We start from the raw sequence: 15,280 nt of genomic DNA, 5'->3' as shown, positions 1-15,280 counted from the left end.
TCCCCATATAATTCCCATCTACAGTGCTGGCCAAAAATATTGGCACCCCTGCAATTCTGTCAGATAATACTCAGTTTCTTCTTGAAAATGATTGCAATCACACATTCTTTGGTATTATTATCTTCATTTAATTTGTCTTCAATGAAAAAAAATTGTCATAAAGCCAAATTGGATATAATTCTACACCAAACATAAAAAATGGGGTGGACAAAAGTATTGGCACTGTTTGAAAAATCATGTGATGCTTCTCTAATTTGTGTAATTAACAGCACCTGTAACTTACCTGTGGCACCTAACAGATGTTGGCAATAACTAAATCACACTTGCAGCCAGTTGACATGGATTAAGGGTATGTGCGCACGTTGCTTTTTACCTGCTTTTTTGCTGCTTTTTCTTCTGCGCTGTTTAATGCCAAAATGGATGTGTTCTTCTATTCAAGCAAAGTCTATGGGAATTTGGGTTTCTTGTTCACACTATGTTGTTCAAAATGCTGCCTTTTTGTGGCAGAACTTTGGTCAAAAACTCAGCTTTTCAAAGAAGCAACATGTCAATTGTTTTTGCCATTTGGGTTTTGCACTGCAAAGCTGAGTTTTTGACCAAAGTTCTGCCACAAAAAGGCAGCATTTTGAACAACATAGTGTGAACAAGAAACCCAAATTCCCATAGACTTTGCTTGAATAGAAGAACACATCCATTTTGGCATTAAACAGCGCAGAAGAAAAAGCAGCAAAAAAGCAGGTAAAAAGCAGGTAAAAAGCAACGTGCGCACATACCCTTAGGCTAGTTTCACACTTGTGCTATTTTGACGCAAACTGAATCCGTCAGTAATGTAGTACAGTTCATTTATTTACAGTGGAAGCGCATTACTATGCCGCGTGTGTGTGTCATGCAGTACCCGCTTGTGTCCACATGGTGTTGCGCTTCCACTGTAAATAAATGAACTGTACTACATTATTGACGGAACCCGATTCTGTTAAAATAGCGCAAGTGTGAAACTAGCCTAAAGTTGACTCAACCTCTGTCCTGTGTCCTTGTGTGTACCACATTGAGCATGGAGAAAAGAAAGAAGACCAAAGAACTGTCTGAGGACTTGAGACTCCAAATTGTGAGGAAGCATGAGCAATCTCAAGGCTACAAGTCCATCTCCAAAGACGAAAATTCCTGTGTCTACGGTGCGCAATGTCATCAAGAAGTTTAAAGCCCATGGCACTGTGGCTAACCTCCCTAGATGTGGAAGGAAAAGAAAAATTGACGAGAGATTTCAACACAAGATTGTGCGGATGGTGGATAAAGAACCTCGACTAACATCCAAACAAGTTCAAGCTGCCCTGCAGTCCGAGGGTACAACAGTGTCAACCCGTACTATCCGTTGGCGTTTCAATGAAAAGGGACTGTATGGTAAGGCCGGTTTCACACATCCGGCTTTTTGCCGGATGCGGCGCTCTCCCGTACAGTTAATACAGTACAATGACAGCGCTGTAACTTCCGGGTCACATGCGCCGGTCACATGACAGCATGTGACCGGCGCTTGTTGCGCTGTCATTGTACTGTATTAACTGTACGGGAGAGCGCCGCATCCGGCAAAACGGCAAAAAGCCGGATGTGTGAAACCGGCCTAAGATACCCAGGAAGACCCCACTTCTTACCCCGAGACATAAAAAAGCCAGGCTGGAGTTTGCCAAATCTCACCTGAGAAAGCCTAAAACGTTTTGGAAGAATGTTCTCTGGTCAGATGGGACAAAAGTAGAGCTTTTTGGGAAAAGCCATCAACATAGAGTTTACAGGGAAAAAAAAGAAGGCATTCAAAGAAAAAAACACGGTCCCAACAGTCAAACATGGTGGAGGTTCCCTGATGTTTTGGGGTTGTTTTGCTGCCTCTGGCACTAGACTGCTTGACCGTGTGCATGGCATTATGAAGTCTGAAGACTACAAACAAATTTTGCAGCATAATGTAGGGCCCAGTGTGAGAAAGCTGGATCTCCCTCAGAGGTCATGAGTCTTCCAGCAAGACAATGACCCAAAACACACTTCAAAAAGCACTAGAAAATGGTTTGAGAGAAAGCACTGGAGACTACTAAAGTGGCCAGCAATGAATCCAGACCTGAATCCCATAGAACACCTGTGGAGAGATCTCAAAATGGCAGTTTGGAGAAGGCCCCCTTCAAATCTCAGGGACCTGGAGCAGTTTGCCAAAGAAGAATGGTCTAAAATTCCAGCAGAGCATTGTAAGAAACTCATTGATGGTTACCAGAAGAGGTTGTTCGCAGTTATTTTGGCTAAAGGTTGTGCAACCAAGTATTAGGCTAAGGGTGCCAATACTTTGTCTGGCCCATTTTTGGAGATTTGTGTGAAATGATCTATGATTTGATTTTTGTTTCATTCTCTTTTGTTTTTTCATTGCAAGCAAAATAAATGAAGTTAATAATACCAAAGTATTTGTGATTGCAATCATTTTCAAGAAGAAACTGAGTATTACCTAACAGAATTGTAGGGGTGCCAATACTTTTGGACAGCACTGTATGTGGCCTCCGCTCCCCATCTAGTTCCCATCTATGTTGCCTCCTCTCCCCATATAGTTCCCATCTATGTGGCCTCCTCTCCCCATATAGCTCCCATCTATGCGGCCTCCTCTCCCCATCTAGTACCCATCTATGTGGCCTCCTCTCCCCATCTAGTTCCCATCTATGTGGCCTCCCCTCCCCATATAGCTCCCATCTATGCGGCCTCCTCTCCCCATCTAGTTCCCATCTATGTGGCCTCCTCTCCCCATCTAGTTCCCATCTATGTGGCCTCCTCTCCCCATATAGCTCCCATCTTTACGTGACCTCCTCTCCCCATATAGTTCCCATCTATGTGGCCTCCTCTCCCCATATAGCTCCCATCTATGCGGCCTCATCTCCTTATCTAGTTCCCATCTATTCAGCCTCTTCGCCCCATCTTGTTCCCATCTATGCGGCTTCCTCTCCCCATATAGCTCCCATCTTTATGTGGCCTCCTCTCCCTATATAGCTCCCATCTTTATGCGGCCTCCTCTCCCTATATAGCTCCCATCTTTATGCGGCCTTCTCTCCCCATATAGCTGCCATCTTTTGCGGCCCCTCTCCCTCCCCATATAGCTGCAATCTTTTGCGGCCCCTCTCCCCATATAGCTTCCATCTTTTGTGGCCTCCTCTCCCCATATAGCTGCCATCTTATGCAGCCTCCTCTCCCCATATAGCTCCCATCTTTATGTGGCCTCCTCTTCCCATATAGCTGCCATCTTTATGCGGCTTCCTCTCCCTATATAGCTCCCATCTTTATGCGGCCTCCTCTCCCCATATAGCTGCTATCTTATGCGGCCTCCTCTCCCCATACAGCTGCCATCTTTTGCGACCTCCTCTCCCCATATACTGTAGCTGCCATCTTTATGTGGCCTCCTCTCCCCATATAGCTGCCATCTTTTGCGGCCCCTCCCCATATAGCTGCCATCTTTTGCGGCCCCTCTCCTCTCCCCATATAGCTCCCATCTTTTGCGGCTTCTCTCCCTATATAGCTGCCATCTTATGTGGCCTCCTCTCCCCATATAGCTCCCATCTTTATGTGACCTCCTCTCTCCATATCGCTGCCATCTTTATGCGGCCTCTTCTCCCTATATAGCTCCCATCTTTATGCGGCCTCCTCTCCCTATATAGCTGCCATCTTTATGCGGCCTCCTCTCCTTATATAGCTCCCATCTTTATGCGGCCTCCTCTCCCCATATAGCTGCCATCTTATGAGGCCTCCTCTCCCCATACAGCTGCCTTCTTTTGCGACCTCCTCTCCCCATATAGCTGGCATCTTATGCGGCCCCTTTCCCCATGTAGCTGCCATCTTATGTGGCCCCTTTCCCCATATAGCTGCCATCTTATGCAGCCCCTCTCCCCATATAGCTGCCATCTTATGCATCTCCTCTCCCCATGTAGCTGCCATTTTATGCAGCTCCTCTCCCCATATAATTGCCATCTTATGCGGCCCCTTTCCCCATATAGCTGCCATCTTATGCGGCTCCTCTCCCTGCTCCCTGTAGTTACGGCTCTATGAGCGCTTACCTGCTCCAAGCACAGACGGCCTCCTCTCTGTCTTCTGCTCTCCGCGGCTCTCTGCACACTGACGCTGACAGACGGCAGGAGGAGGAGCTACCTCCTCACACTCTCCCTCCCCGAAGAAGCCGTGTATGGGGATATTTTTCTCCCCTAGGTGAAACGTACGTCGGTGGGTGTGGGGGGTATTTTGCTTTCCTAGGGACACCTTCACAAGATCTGAACTGCTCTGACCCCCTAATGGTATGTGACCTACACATCGTCAGTGTACTTCCATCACCAATGCTGCTATGGTTGCACTTTAGCACTTTGTCTAGGGAAGCTGTTGTTAACTGCATGATCTTAAAATCTACTGTTATTGATACAACTTTTTCAGCTTCCCTTTGTTACCCCTCTTTTGCACTTAGCACTTTATTTTTAGTGCTGCTATTCTCTGACATATTTTATGGGTACACTGCAATCTTTCTCTGTTGGCACATAGCACTTTGTTGATGTGTGCATTTGATGTGTAGGCGACAGCAGCTGCTTTGTGTGGAAACCTCAACCTCTTGGCACATGGCCATTTTTTTTTCCTCATTGCAGTTCTGTACTATATGTTTTGTGTCCCCCTCTACCTATTTTATCCTTCATGTTTTTCAGATGTGTCCGCCATCATCTGTTGTCTTTTGTTTGTTTATAAATTAATCTTCTAAAAAATCTTTAAAAAAAAAAATACTTTTACAAAAATAAAAAGATACTGTTTAGCACACAAAAAACTCCTTGTTCTCCTGTTTTTTGCCGTGACCTCTGTAGCGTCAGCGCGTCGGGTCAGGGAGCAGACAGGCTCCACTGTACCTGGAAGTGCAGTGCAGAGGTACGGGGATTCACTTGTGTTAGTGTCTTAAAGACACTAACACAAGTGAATACAGGGAAGCGGATCACCAGAGCTGTTTCTTGCCGGTTCAGGGAACCGGCTGCTATTTTAACAACCGGTTCGCCCGAACCAGACAGAACCAGCTGAAGCCCACCCCTGAGCATGCCGGATCCTTCTCTGCCCTGACATCATCTGTCGGGAGGCTCCATATATATATATATATATATATATACAGTGGAACCTTGGATTACGAGCATAATTGGTTCCGGGAGTGAGCTCTTAAACCAAGTTACTCTTATATCAAAGCGAATTTTCCCAGAGGAAATAATTGAAACGCAGACAATTTGTTCCACAACCCAAAAATATTTACTGTATTTATACAAACATTTCAGTAATACAAGATAATTTACTGTATTCATAGAAAATCATTAGTGCACTAATACAAAATACTGTACAGTAAAAAATCATATAAAACAAATGAAACTACATGTTCGCTTACAATAGAATTGTTGGTATGCGGGAGGTGCACTATAGAGAGAAAAAAATATGTATAAATATGACAACCTTTATTCTAGTACAATACAGAAAACAACACCCCTCAAATCTATTCTCCTCAAAATAAGGGCAGAACTAAGCCACATGTGGGGTAGAAGTACAGCACAGGCAGATTACAATAAAAGCAAAGTGCTGTACTGGTTAGCAGAAAGAAAGTATAGCACTGTATCCAAAAATGCAAATTGATAGACATGCTATATAGTATACTGTACAATGGTATACTGTATACAGTACATATGGACAGAAAATTACCTCCATTAGGTTTACACAGAGCATACCAGAGCGGGTTCGGGCATGATGAAAGGACAGAACCGGTAGTGTGCACAGTGAATATTTGCTCTTATTGCAAAGCATTGCTCTTAAACCCAGTTACAATTTTTTAAAAAGCTTTGCTTGTCTTGCAAAACGCTCTCAAACCAAGTTACTCTTAATCCAAGGTTCCACTATATATATATATATATATATATATATATATATATATATATATATATATATAATTATACAGAGACCAACCCCCTCCACAATCAGCAGCTGCCGCTGACTTTAGTCTGATGTGTTTGGGGCCTAAGAGCTTATAGGACGCAGCCTCTGGCAGAAATTAATAGACTTTGTACATTGCAGACCCAAAAAACATTATTGGGCCTCTAACTACCATAGCAACAAAGCAGCCCCCACAATCAAGAAATGATGGGATAAGGGGGCAATGGAAACCTGCTTAATTTTCTGGCCTTTTTTATATAATATACAGAAGCCTAAGGGGTAAATGCTCCCCCCTCCAAAAAAAAAAAAAAGCATATCAAGTACAAAAGAGAAAACCAATGCCAAATGCTAAACCCCGTCCATGTAGACATTTTCCTCTCCATTTAGTGGTGGTGATGGAGTCAGTGACGGACTCCGGCCAGATATCTTTATAGAGACGCAGTAGAGGATGAAGATGTCGTCCTCATCATGGAGTCGTTATTTCTCCTCTCACGTGTAATGAATTTCTCCTGCAGTTTTGCTGATGCCGATTCCAGTGTCGGTAAATGAGAGGAGAATTAGTGATATGGAAGATGAGTCTATGAGGAACGTATTCAGCTGCCGACTCCGAGGAGGAAACTGCTTGTTGTGTGTGGCCTAAATATATAGGATTTATTAGTAGATAGAAAGAACTGACTACTGTAAAATACTAACAATAGTAACACATAACGATCCCCCATTACTCCTGTGCCCCCGCTGCTTGGGTCCCCGCCAGTCTCTGCATTTCCTGTCAGTTTAGTCACTGATAACAAACGTGATCTCTGCAGTCAATCAGTGGCTTAAGCATTGACTGAAATAACCAGTGATTGGGAGCGAAGGAGACGTATTAGGTTATGTTCACACTAGAAAAATGATTTTTCTTAAGAAATTTCATAAGAAATTTCTTGAGTGAAGGATTACGTTAAAAAACGCACCAATAACGCAGGTGCGTTTTGGTGTGTTTTTGTGTGTTTTTGATGCGTTTTCGGTGCGTTTTTGGTGCGTTTTTTTTCATGTTGGTCCCTGTGTTTTTTAATGCCTTTTACAGCAATGAAGCACATTGAAAATGAAAAAAAATAAAAAAATAGATAATACAGAGATAAATATATGATAGATGGAGGGATATGTAGCGCCCCTGTGGTTAGGCGCTACAGGGGAATACAGCACCTTAACATCAAGGTGCAGTGCTCTTTGGTCACAGGTGAAAGAGAGAGGAAATGCAGAGTCTTATATTAGATTAAGTAACATTGACTCAGCAGCCCCTACCTTCATATTCCTGGGACTGTTTATATAGTAGGTCCATAGGGGGGTGGAGCCTAGCTGAGCATGAGACACGACTTGGTTGCCAGGACGACTGGGTGACAGGGAGTTAAGAGTCAGTCAGTAGGGAGTGACAAGAAGAGATGAGAGTAAATTTATGACTGAAAGAAGGGCTAGAAATAACATAGGCCCGACGTCCTGAGCGAGGGTACCCCAAAAGAAAAGAAAGACACTGGAAAAGGGGTAACCCAGATGGAAAGGGGACGCTTTAGGTCTGGCGAGAGCCGGCTGAAGAGTTCAGGTCGACACCGGTATAACGGGACCGAGGAGGTTTGTCAGGTTTATCCCCAAAACCATTGACCGTTAACCTGGGATCCTAAATAAGAGGAGGCCCGGTACCCATCAAGAGTCTGACTACTAACCCCAAGCCGAGTTCACGACGCTGTTGCGGGATAGATAAAGAAATCGTGCAGCATCAGACCCCTGGGAAAACCAGTGACGAGACGAACGAGTGGGTTAAAGAGGGAGTCACAGAGCCCTCAGAGCAGAGACCGAGAAAGAAACAAAGAAAGGTTACCTCAGAGAGAGACTCTGTCATCAAATCTCCTCCGAAACCTGTGACCATTGGCCTTCTGGTAACCGAACTGTTCTGCTGTGTACTGTGCAAAACAAACCAGATGTTAGTAAAAAGGACTTGTTTAAGCTGATGTGGACTCCGTGTGTCATCTCTCCGTCGTTCTACAGGACCCTTCAGAGAAGAAGGCAGCCATCACCGCTCAGTCGCTTCCCTCCTGGTCAGCGACCCGCCGCCCTGAGGTAGAATAGCTCCACCTGTGGGGAGCTGAGAGATCTAAAGCTGCCGTCACTATCGCCTCAGAGGTCGGCCACGGGCAACGCTGGTATATCCCGCTTACCAGACACCACAGGTGGCATCACGTATATCCCCAAAATCATCCCTGAACCCCATTCCACAGCCGCAGAGTGAGCGCCCAGGGCACGAAGCCGGGACCGACCACCTGTGATAACCCAATCGAGAGTAAAGTATCAGTAGTCCCGGCGCCAGAGTACCCCCCTATTGAAAACCCTGATGGTCGACTCAGATAGATAGATATATAGATATATAGATAGAGGGATAGATAATAGATAGATAATAGATATTTAGGGGAATAGATAGATAGTTAGATAATAGAGGGATAGATAGATATAGATAATAGAGGGATATAGATAGATAATAGATATTTAGGGGAATAGATAGATAATAGATAATAGATAGCTAGATAATAGATAGATAATAGATATTTAGGGGTATAGATAGATAGATAGATAGATAGATAATATAGAAAGATAGATAATAGATAATAGAAGGATAGATAGATATAGATAATAGATATTTAGGGGTATAGATAGATAGATGATAGATAATAGATAATATATAGCTAGATAATAGATAGATATTTAGGGGTATAGATAGATAGATAGATAATAGAGGGATAGATATTCCAGCTTTATTTATGATGTTTCCCCCCCACACACACTGCAGTTCTTGCGGCCGGTAGTGTGTTCACATCACCGGCTGTGAGAAATGTCCTGTAGTTACCCGCAGCCTCGCTCAGGAGCCACATTCAGCACTCGCCCCCTGACCGAGGCTGCGTGGAGAGCTGTCACACGCAGCTGGAGCAGGGCTGGAAGCGTCACGGGACATCACTGTGGATTACGTTGGAGCTGTGTTTGGGAGGGGTTAATACACTGGAGAAAGAGGGGCTTTTTGTCTTTTATTCAAAATAAAGGATTTTTCGGTGTGAGTGTTTCTTTACTTTCACTTTCAGATTAGTGACGGCGTGTCATAGACGCTGCCATCACTAATCTTTGACTTAGCAGCAGCTATTGGCTGCCGTTAACTCCTTATTACCTGGATGGCCACCGCATCACGGCGTCTGGAAGAGCTGGGGACACTCCGGGACTGTTGCATAGGATGCGACAGTCCCGGGGCAGCTGCGGCTGATATTCTCGGCTGCGGGAGGGGGAGAGGGCATTAACCCTGTCCCTCGCTCTCCCCAGCCTGAGAATACCGGGCCGCCGCTGTGTGTTTACCCGGCTGGAAGGTAAACATACAGCGGAGCACACGCTTTTTTTTTTCTCTTCTTCCTCTTCCTGTCCTAGTGACATCACTTCCCTGCAAAACGCAGGGAAGTACACTATATCCTGAAAACGCGAAATAACAGGAATAACGCACATCACTTGCTACCTGCGTTATTCCTGCGCTATTTCATGATTACATTACAGTCAATGGAGTGAAATAACGCAGTTAGCTGCAGAAAAGAAGTGACATGCTCATTCTTTTTCTTAAGAAAATCTACTGAAAGAATTTTCTTAAGAAAAAAACGCAGTGTGTGCACAGCTAATTTTTTTCCCCATAGGTTTTGCTGGGGAATTGTGACGCCCTGGGCAAGCCAGGGGTCACAGGTCATGACACCACCACACCCTACACCCCGGATAGGTACACCAAAGCTACCCAAAAATCCTTGTTGCCTTCCTCCGGGGGCTGATGTCCACACCAGGGGGTGGGCCAGGCGGTTGGCTCCGCCCACCGAGGAGTTCACAGCCCTGGAGGCGGGGAAAACCAGGCAGATTAAGTGGAGAGTTCAGAGTGAGAGGAAGGAGAAGGAGGACAGTGAGAGTAGTGACAGAAAAGGTGACAGTTGAAAGCCTGAAGTTGGTCCGGGTGTGTGCCCCGGACTGAGAACAGCAAGGTCAGCAGACGGCGGTGACCGTCTGCAGGAGAGGCTGCTCGTAGGTCGCCGAAAGGACCGCGGACGGGTGGTGGCCCGGCGGTACCGGAGCGGTATACGAAGAGAAGCCAGCACCATTGGCAGGGGCCTTTCGGATCCCGGCAAGGCTAGGACTCGCCGTGAATTTGCCAAATCCGTCAGTGAAGGGGACCTCTGGGTCTCCCAACAACCAAGTCCCGATTGAAGGCAACAGTCCAACCGTTGTAGAGAGACACCGCCACCGCCAAGGCACCAGTTTCTCAGGGCCAGCGCCTGCGGGCAAAGAGAGGGGCTCCTTCGGCCCAGATTGAAGCCGAGGAGTGGGTAACCGGTGGGAACCCATCGCTACCAACATCATCTTAGGTGCAGGAAAAGGGACCGTCACCGTCAGCTACTGGGGAAAGGCAACAGCATCCGTCCGTGGGTACCGTCTTTCCAGCCGTGTGTTTTACCGAGAACTGTGTCCCTGTCTCAGGCTGAGTGAGTACCACAGTGCCGTGAGGCACAGCGCTGCCCCCGCGTCCCTGCACCCCGCCAAACCCTGCACCGGCCCCGCCATCCTTCATCCCCCACCTCATCACTGGGCCCCGGGACAACTACCCCCTACCCACGGAGGGGAGAACCAACAACTTAGCTGCTCCCTGTCACCGCTCCCGGGATCCCCATACAGAGCAGCGGTGGTGTCCACGCAATCACCACAACCGTGGGTGGCGTCACGGACAATAAACAATCCCAAAAACCAATCCCCTTTCACTCACGGGCGAGGAGCGCCGCTCGAGTCCCCGGGATCCGGCCCATCGCTCGAGCCACCGAGCAGCAGCAGGCCGCAGCAGCCGCGGCAGCCGGACCCGAGCAGTGGGAGGGCGCGGCGTCCCCTCTTCCGCCCGCGACAGAATGTCTGCAGAATGGTTACAAGAATTTCTCAAGAAATTTCTGCAGCAAAAACGCAGGTCAAAAACGCAGTGTGTGAACATAGCCTTAGTCAGCAATTCAATTTATGTTCCAGTCCATACGAGACAAGAGCGAACGTCTACACGTTCTGTCTCCTCATATGTTTCCCCTTATTATCTCCAGTAATTGTATTATTACAGCGGATTCTCTATGATGTTACATCGTCCTCTTCTCCCCATTCAGGTCCCTACAATATCGGATCCTCTCAGTGAAGATCTTCTATAGAAGAGAATTCTCCTGATTGCCCCGTGAAAGATGGATATGGACAGGGACAAGATGGCGGAGAGGATATTACACCTCACCCTAGAGATCCTCTTCCGGCTTACTGGAGAGGTGAGAGATCCTGATGACGTCACATTACATCATTCTTATCTATGGGAATAACAAATGGACAGAACTGGAGAGGTGAGGACTCTGGAAATGTCTGGAGTGAGATTTATTACTGTGTCTCTCCATAACCAGGATTACACAGTAGTGAAGAAGACCTCTAGTGAGTGCTGTCAGGCCCCTGTGTCTGAGGGATGGGGAAGACCCCTGAGCCCAATCACGGGGCCTCCACCTCACCCCCCGATACATGAGGACATCAATGACCAGAAGATCCTAGAACTCACCTACAAGATGATTGAGCTGCTGACTGGAGAGGTGACACTGCTGGGAATGCTGGGACATTATACAGTAACGCTATGAAGGGATCGGGGGTGACGGTATCATTGTATGTGTCAGGTTCCTATAAGGTGTCAGGACGTCACCGTCTATTTCTCCATGGAGGAGTGGGAGTATTTAGAAGGACACAAAAATCTGTACAAGGACGTCATGATGGAGGTTCCCCAGCCCCTCACATCACCAGGTAATAGACAGGACTAAATACACACGGCCTATAATTATCTGTATGTAAGGAATGAATTCAGTCCCTGTATGTGTCTCCTCCAGTTCTATCCAGTAAGAGGACAACTCCAGAGAGATGTCCCCATCCTCTTCTCCAACAGGACTGTAAACAAGAAGACCCCGATGTTCCTCAGGATCATCAGGTAGATGGAGAGAAGGAGCCATGAAATCTCCCTATGATGTGTAGACGGCTGTGAAGGTCTTGTGCTTAGTCTTGTTTTATCCTCCAGTATTATATGTGTTATACTTGTGTAATGAGAGCAGTGGAGATGGCAGGATTAGAGCTGATCATAGATGGGACTTCTCCATCTGTCTGTGACTTTTACAATATTTGTTTCAGGGGGAAGATCTGCCCCATATTAATACTACAGAGACATATGTGAGGGGTGATGAGCGGAGTAAAGAGGAGAATCCTACAGATAACCACTCAGGTGAGTAGTGACCACTAAATGCAGAGAAGTCACAGATTCTTCTCAGTCACCGGCTGTGGCTGCTTTATCAGGGTTGTAGTTCGGCCATATCAAATGGTCACCATTCTGCTGCTAGACCACCACATGCTCCTCCACCCAAAACTGTCCCCATCAGGGTCGAACTGGGGTGTCTGGGGCCCACCAGGGGAATTGACTCCAGGGGCCCTGCCTACAGCTAAATATAAACACCCCATTTTTGTGTTGCTTTGACTGTATACACAGGCGGTTCCTGCACATCTATATTGTGCACCATAACTGGAATGTACAATTACAGTAGTTTGCAGTAATGGGGTCTTTGGTGAAAACAAGTTATCACCGATCCACAGGTTCGGTTGGTGATAACTTATTGATCGGTGGAACCCAGACCAGTGGAAACCGCACTGATCAGAAGATTGAGAAACTTTTTGCAGCAGCAGATGGGGTGTGTGACCGCAGCTCCATTCATCCTCTGTGGAGCAGCCAGATAAAAACAAGCACAGTGCTCACAACCACTGAGGAATGAATGGGTCAGTGGTTGAGTCGGACACGAGCTCCAGTGTAATGGGGGATAAAAGTTGCACGATCGGTGCAGGTCCCAGCAATCGGACCCCACTGATGAAAAAGTTATCACTTATCCTTAGGCCACGTTCAGTATTTGGTCAGTATCTTACATCAGTATTTGTAGCTAAATTCAGGAGTGGGTGATAAATACAGAAGTTGTGCCCGTGTTTCTAGTCTACTTTTCCTCTGATTTTCTCGCTCTTTGTTTTGGCTTCAAATACGGAGGTTCAAATCTCACTGAATAGTGTGTGCACGTGGCCTTAGTAAAGGTGATTACTTGTTTTCACTGGAGAATCTCTGTAAGTGCATATTTACTGCAGTGTAATAGTCACAGGACAGGAAGGGGTTAAATGTTGAAGTATTTAATTTCTACTGGAAATAATTTCCCCCTTATAGAGAGAAAAAGTGACCTCCATACACAGCACAATCCACTATACCATGACCAATAATATCACATACAAGGGAGAAATACCGTCACACCGTGACCAGACCACATATTAACACCAAACAGTGACCAAATACAGCCACATACAAGGGAGAAATACCACCACGCTGTGGCTAGACAACATATTACCACCAGTGACCAAATACAGCCACATACAAGGGAGAAATACCACCACACCGTGACCAGACCACATATTACCACCAAACAGTGACCAAATACAGCCACATACAAGGGAGAAATACCACCACACCGTGATTAGACTACATATTACCACGAAACAGTGACCAAATACAGCCACATACAAGGGAGAAATACCACCACACCATGATTAGACCACAAAGTGACCGAATACAACCACATACAAGGGAGAAATACCGTGACACTATTACCACACCACATAATGACCAAATAATACCACACACAAGACAAATATCAGTACAACATGACCAGACAACATATTACTACCACACAACGACATATAATACTACAATAATGGTCATGAATAAAAACTACGATGATAATAACACTAATATTATCATCAGTGCCATTATACACAGGAGCTCTGTATATAGTGTATAGGTAATACAGTGATCACCAGTGACATTATACACAGGAGCTCTGTATACAGTGTACAGTATAGTGTGTGTGTGTTCATGTAATACACTGACTTACCAGTGACGTCTCTAGCTGATTTTATTCATCTTCGCTTTTCCCCTCTATCCGGCGCTGACCTCCATCACTTCTTCCTGCCATGACGCGACTCTGCAGAAAATAAGTCACCTATAGCCGATCACTCCCAGAGCACATTTATCACAATTTCCCCAATTTCTACACCACGTCAGACTCTTGTTCCCCCATTGGAGACAGTATCCTCAAAATTAACTTATATTTCACCAGTAATAATGTCCCCTTATTTGCCCCTACAGTAATTATGCCCCACGTGCCACCATAAACTAATAATGTATGTTTCTCATTCTGGCCCCTTTTATTTAATAATGTCTGGGGAAACAAGTGGAATCAGAAGGGGTTCTTAATTGCTTCCTGCAGAAAATATCCCCACACACTGCTCCTCTCCAAAATAACCCCACAAAGTGCCCCTTTCCAAAATGTCCCCCCAAAATTTGCCCTTTCTATATCTCCCCCCAACTACATCCCTGTATAAATTCCCCCCCTCCTCATTATACTATGCTGCCTTCCACAATCTGTGATGCCTCATAATGTCCCCCACTGACCTATAATGCCCCAATTTGCTTCATAGTGGCACCTATTGCCTTATAATGTCCCCCACTTCCCTATAATGTCCCACACTGCCCTATAATGTCCCCACTGCCCTATTATGTTCCCCACTGCCCTATTGTGTTCCCCACTGCCCTATTGTGTTCCCCACTGCCCTATTGTGTTCCCCACTGCCCTATTGTGTCCCCCACTGCCCTATTGTGTCCCCCACTGCCCTATAGTGTCCCCCACTGCCCTTTAATGTCCACCACTGCCCTATAGTGTCCCCCACTGCCTTATAGTGTCCCCCACTGCCTTATAATGTCCCCCACTTCCCTATAATGTTCCCCACTGCCCTATAATGTTCCCCACTGCCCTATACTGTCCCCCACTGCCCTATAATGTCCCCCACTGCACTATAATGTCCCCCACTGCTCTATTATGTCCCCCACTGCACTATTATGTCCCCCACTGACCCATAATATGCTCCATAAAGTCCCCCACTGCTTCTTAATGCCCCTTGTAAAATAACACTGCTCCTCCCCCACCCGCAGCCCCTCATGTACATCTTCGGCTCCTCTGCAGCGCTTACCTGTGCCTGCGCGTCCTCCTCTTCATCCCTGCAGCTGCGGCCCGGTGATGATGATGTCGGTGCAGGAGTGAGGCGTGCTCCTCTGCCTCAGTCCTATGGCGTCCTCCTCAGCAGACCCGGCCCCAGTGATGACGTCGCGGTGCGGGGCTGAGCAGCGCTGCTCTGCCTCCTGTACAAATGTATGCGCGCC

The 15,280-nt window shown here is 46.4% G+C and overlaps 2 protein-coding genes across 2 annotated transcripts in view; one reads left to right on the top strand and one right to left on the bottom strand.

Annotated features, from left to right (window-relative positions):
• Positions 1 to 15,280, bottom strand: part of LOC142313105 (uncharacterized) — a 327,654-nt gene that overhangs the window by 232,951 nt on the left and 79,423 nt on the right. The gene's annotated exons all lie outside the window — the stretch shown is intronic.
• LOC142310593 (uncharacterized) overlaps positions 1 to 15,280 on the top strand; it is a 91,647-nt gene that overhangs the window by 53,748 nt on the left and 22,619 nt on the right. The window contains exons 2-4 of the mRNA XM_075348111.1: positions 11,667 to 11,790; positions 11,874 to 11,971; positions 12,169 to 12,259. Of these exons, the coding sequence (XP_075204226.1) occupies positions 11,667 to 11,790; positions 11,874 to 11,971; positions 12,169 to 12,259 (313 nt within the window). The remainder of the gene's footprint in view (positions 1 to 11,666; positions 11,791 to 11,873; positions 11,972 to 12,168; positions 12,260 to 15,280) is intronic.

The sequence above is a fragment of the Anomaloglossus baeobatrachus genome, chromosome 5, assembly GCF_048569485.1.
Source record: "Anomaloglossus baeobatrachus isolate aAnoBae1 chromosome 5, aAnoBae1.hap1, whole genome shotgun sequence".
Lineage (NCBI taxonomy): Eukaryota > Metazoa > Chordata > Amphibia > Anura > Aromobatidae > Anomaloglossus > Anomaloglossus baeobatrachus.
Note: the sequence above shows the minus strand (reverse complement) of the source record. Positions and strands in the feature narration are given on the sequence as shown.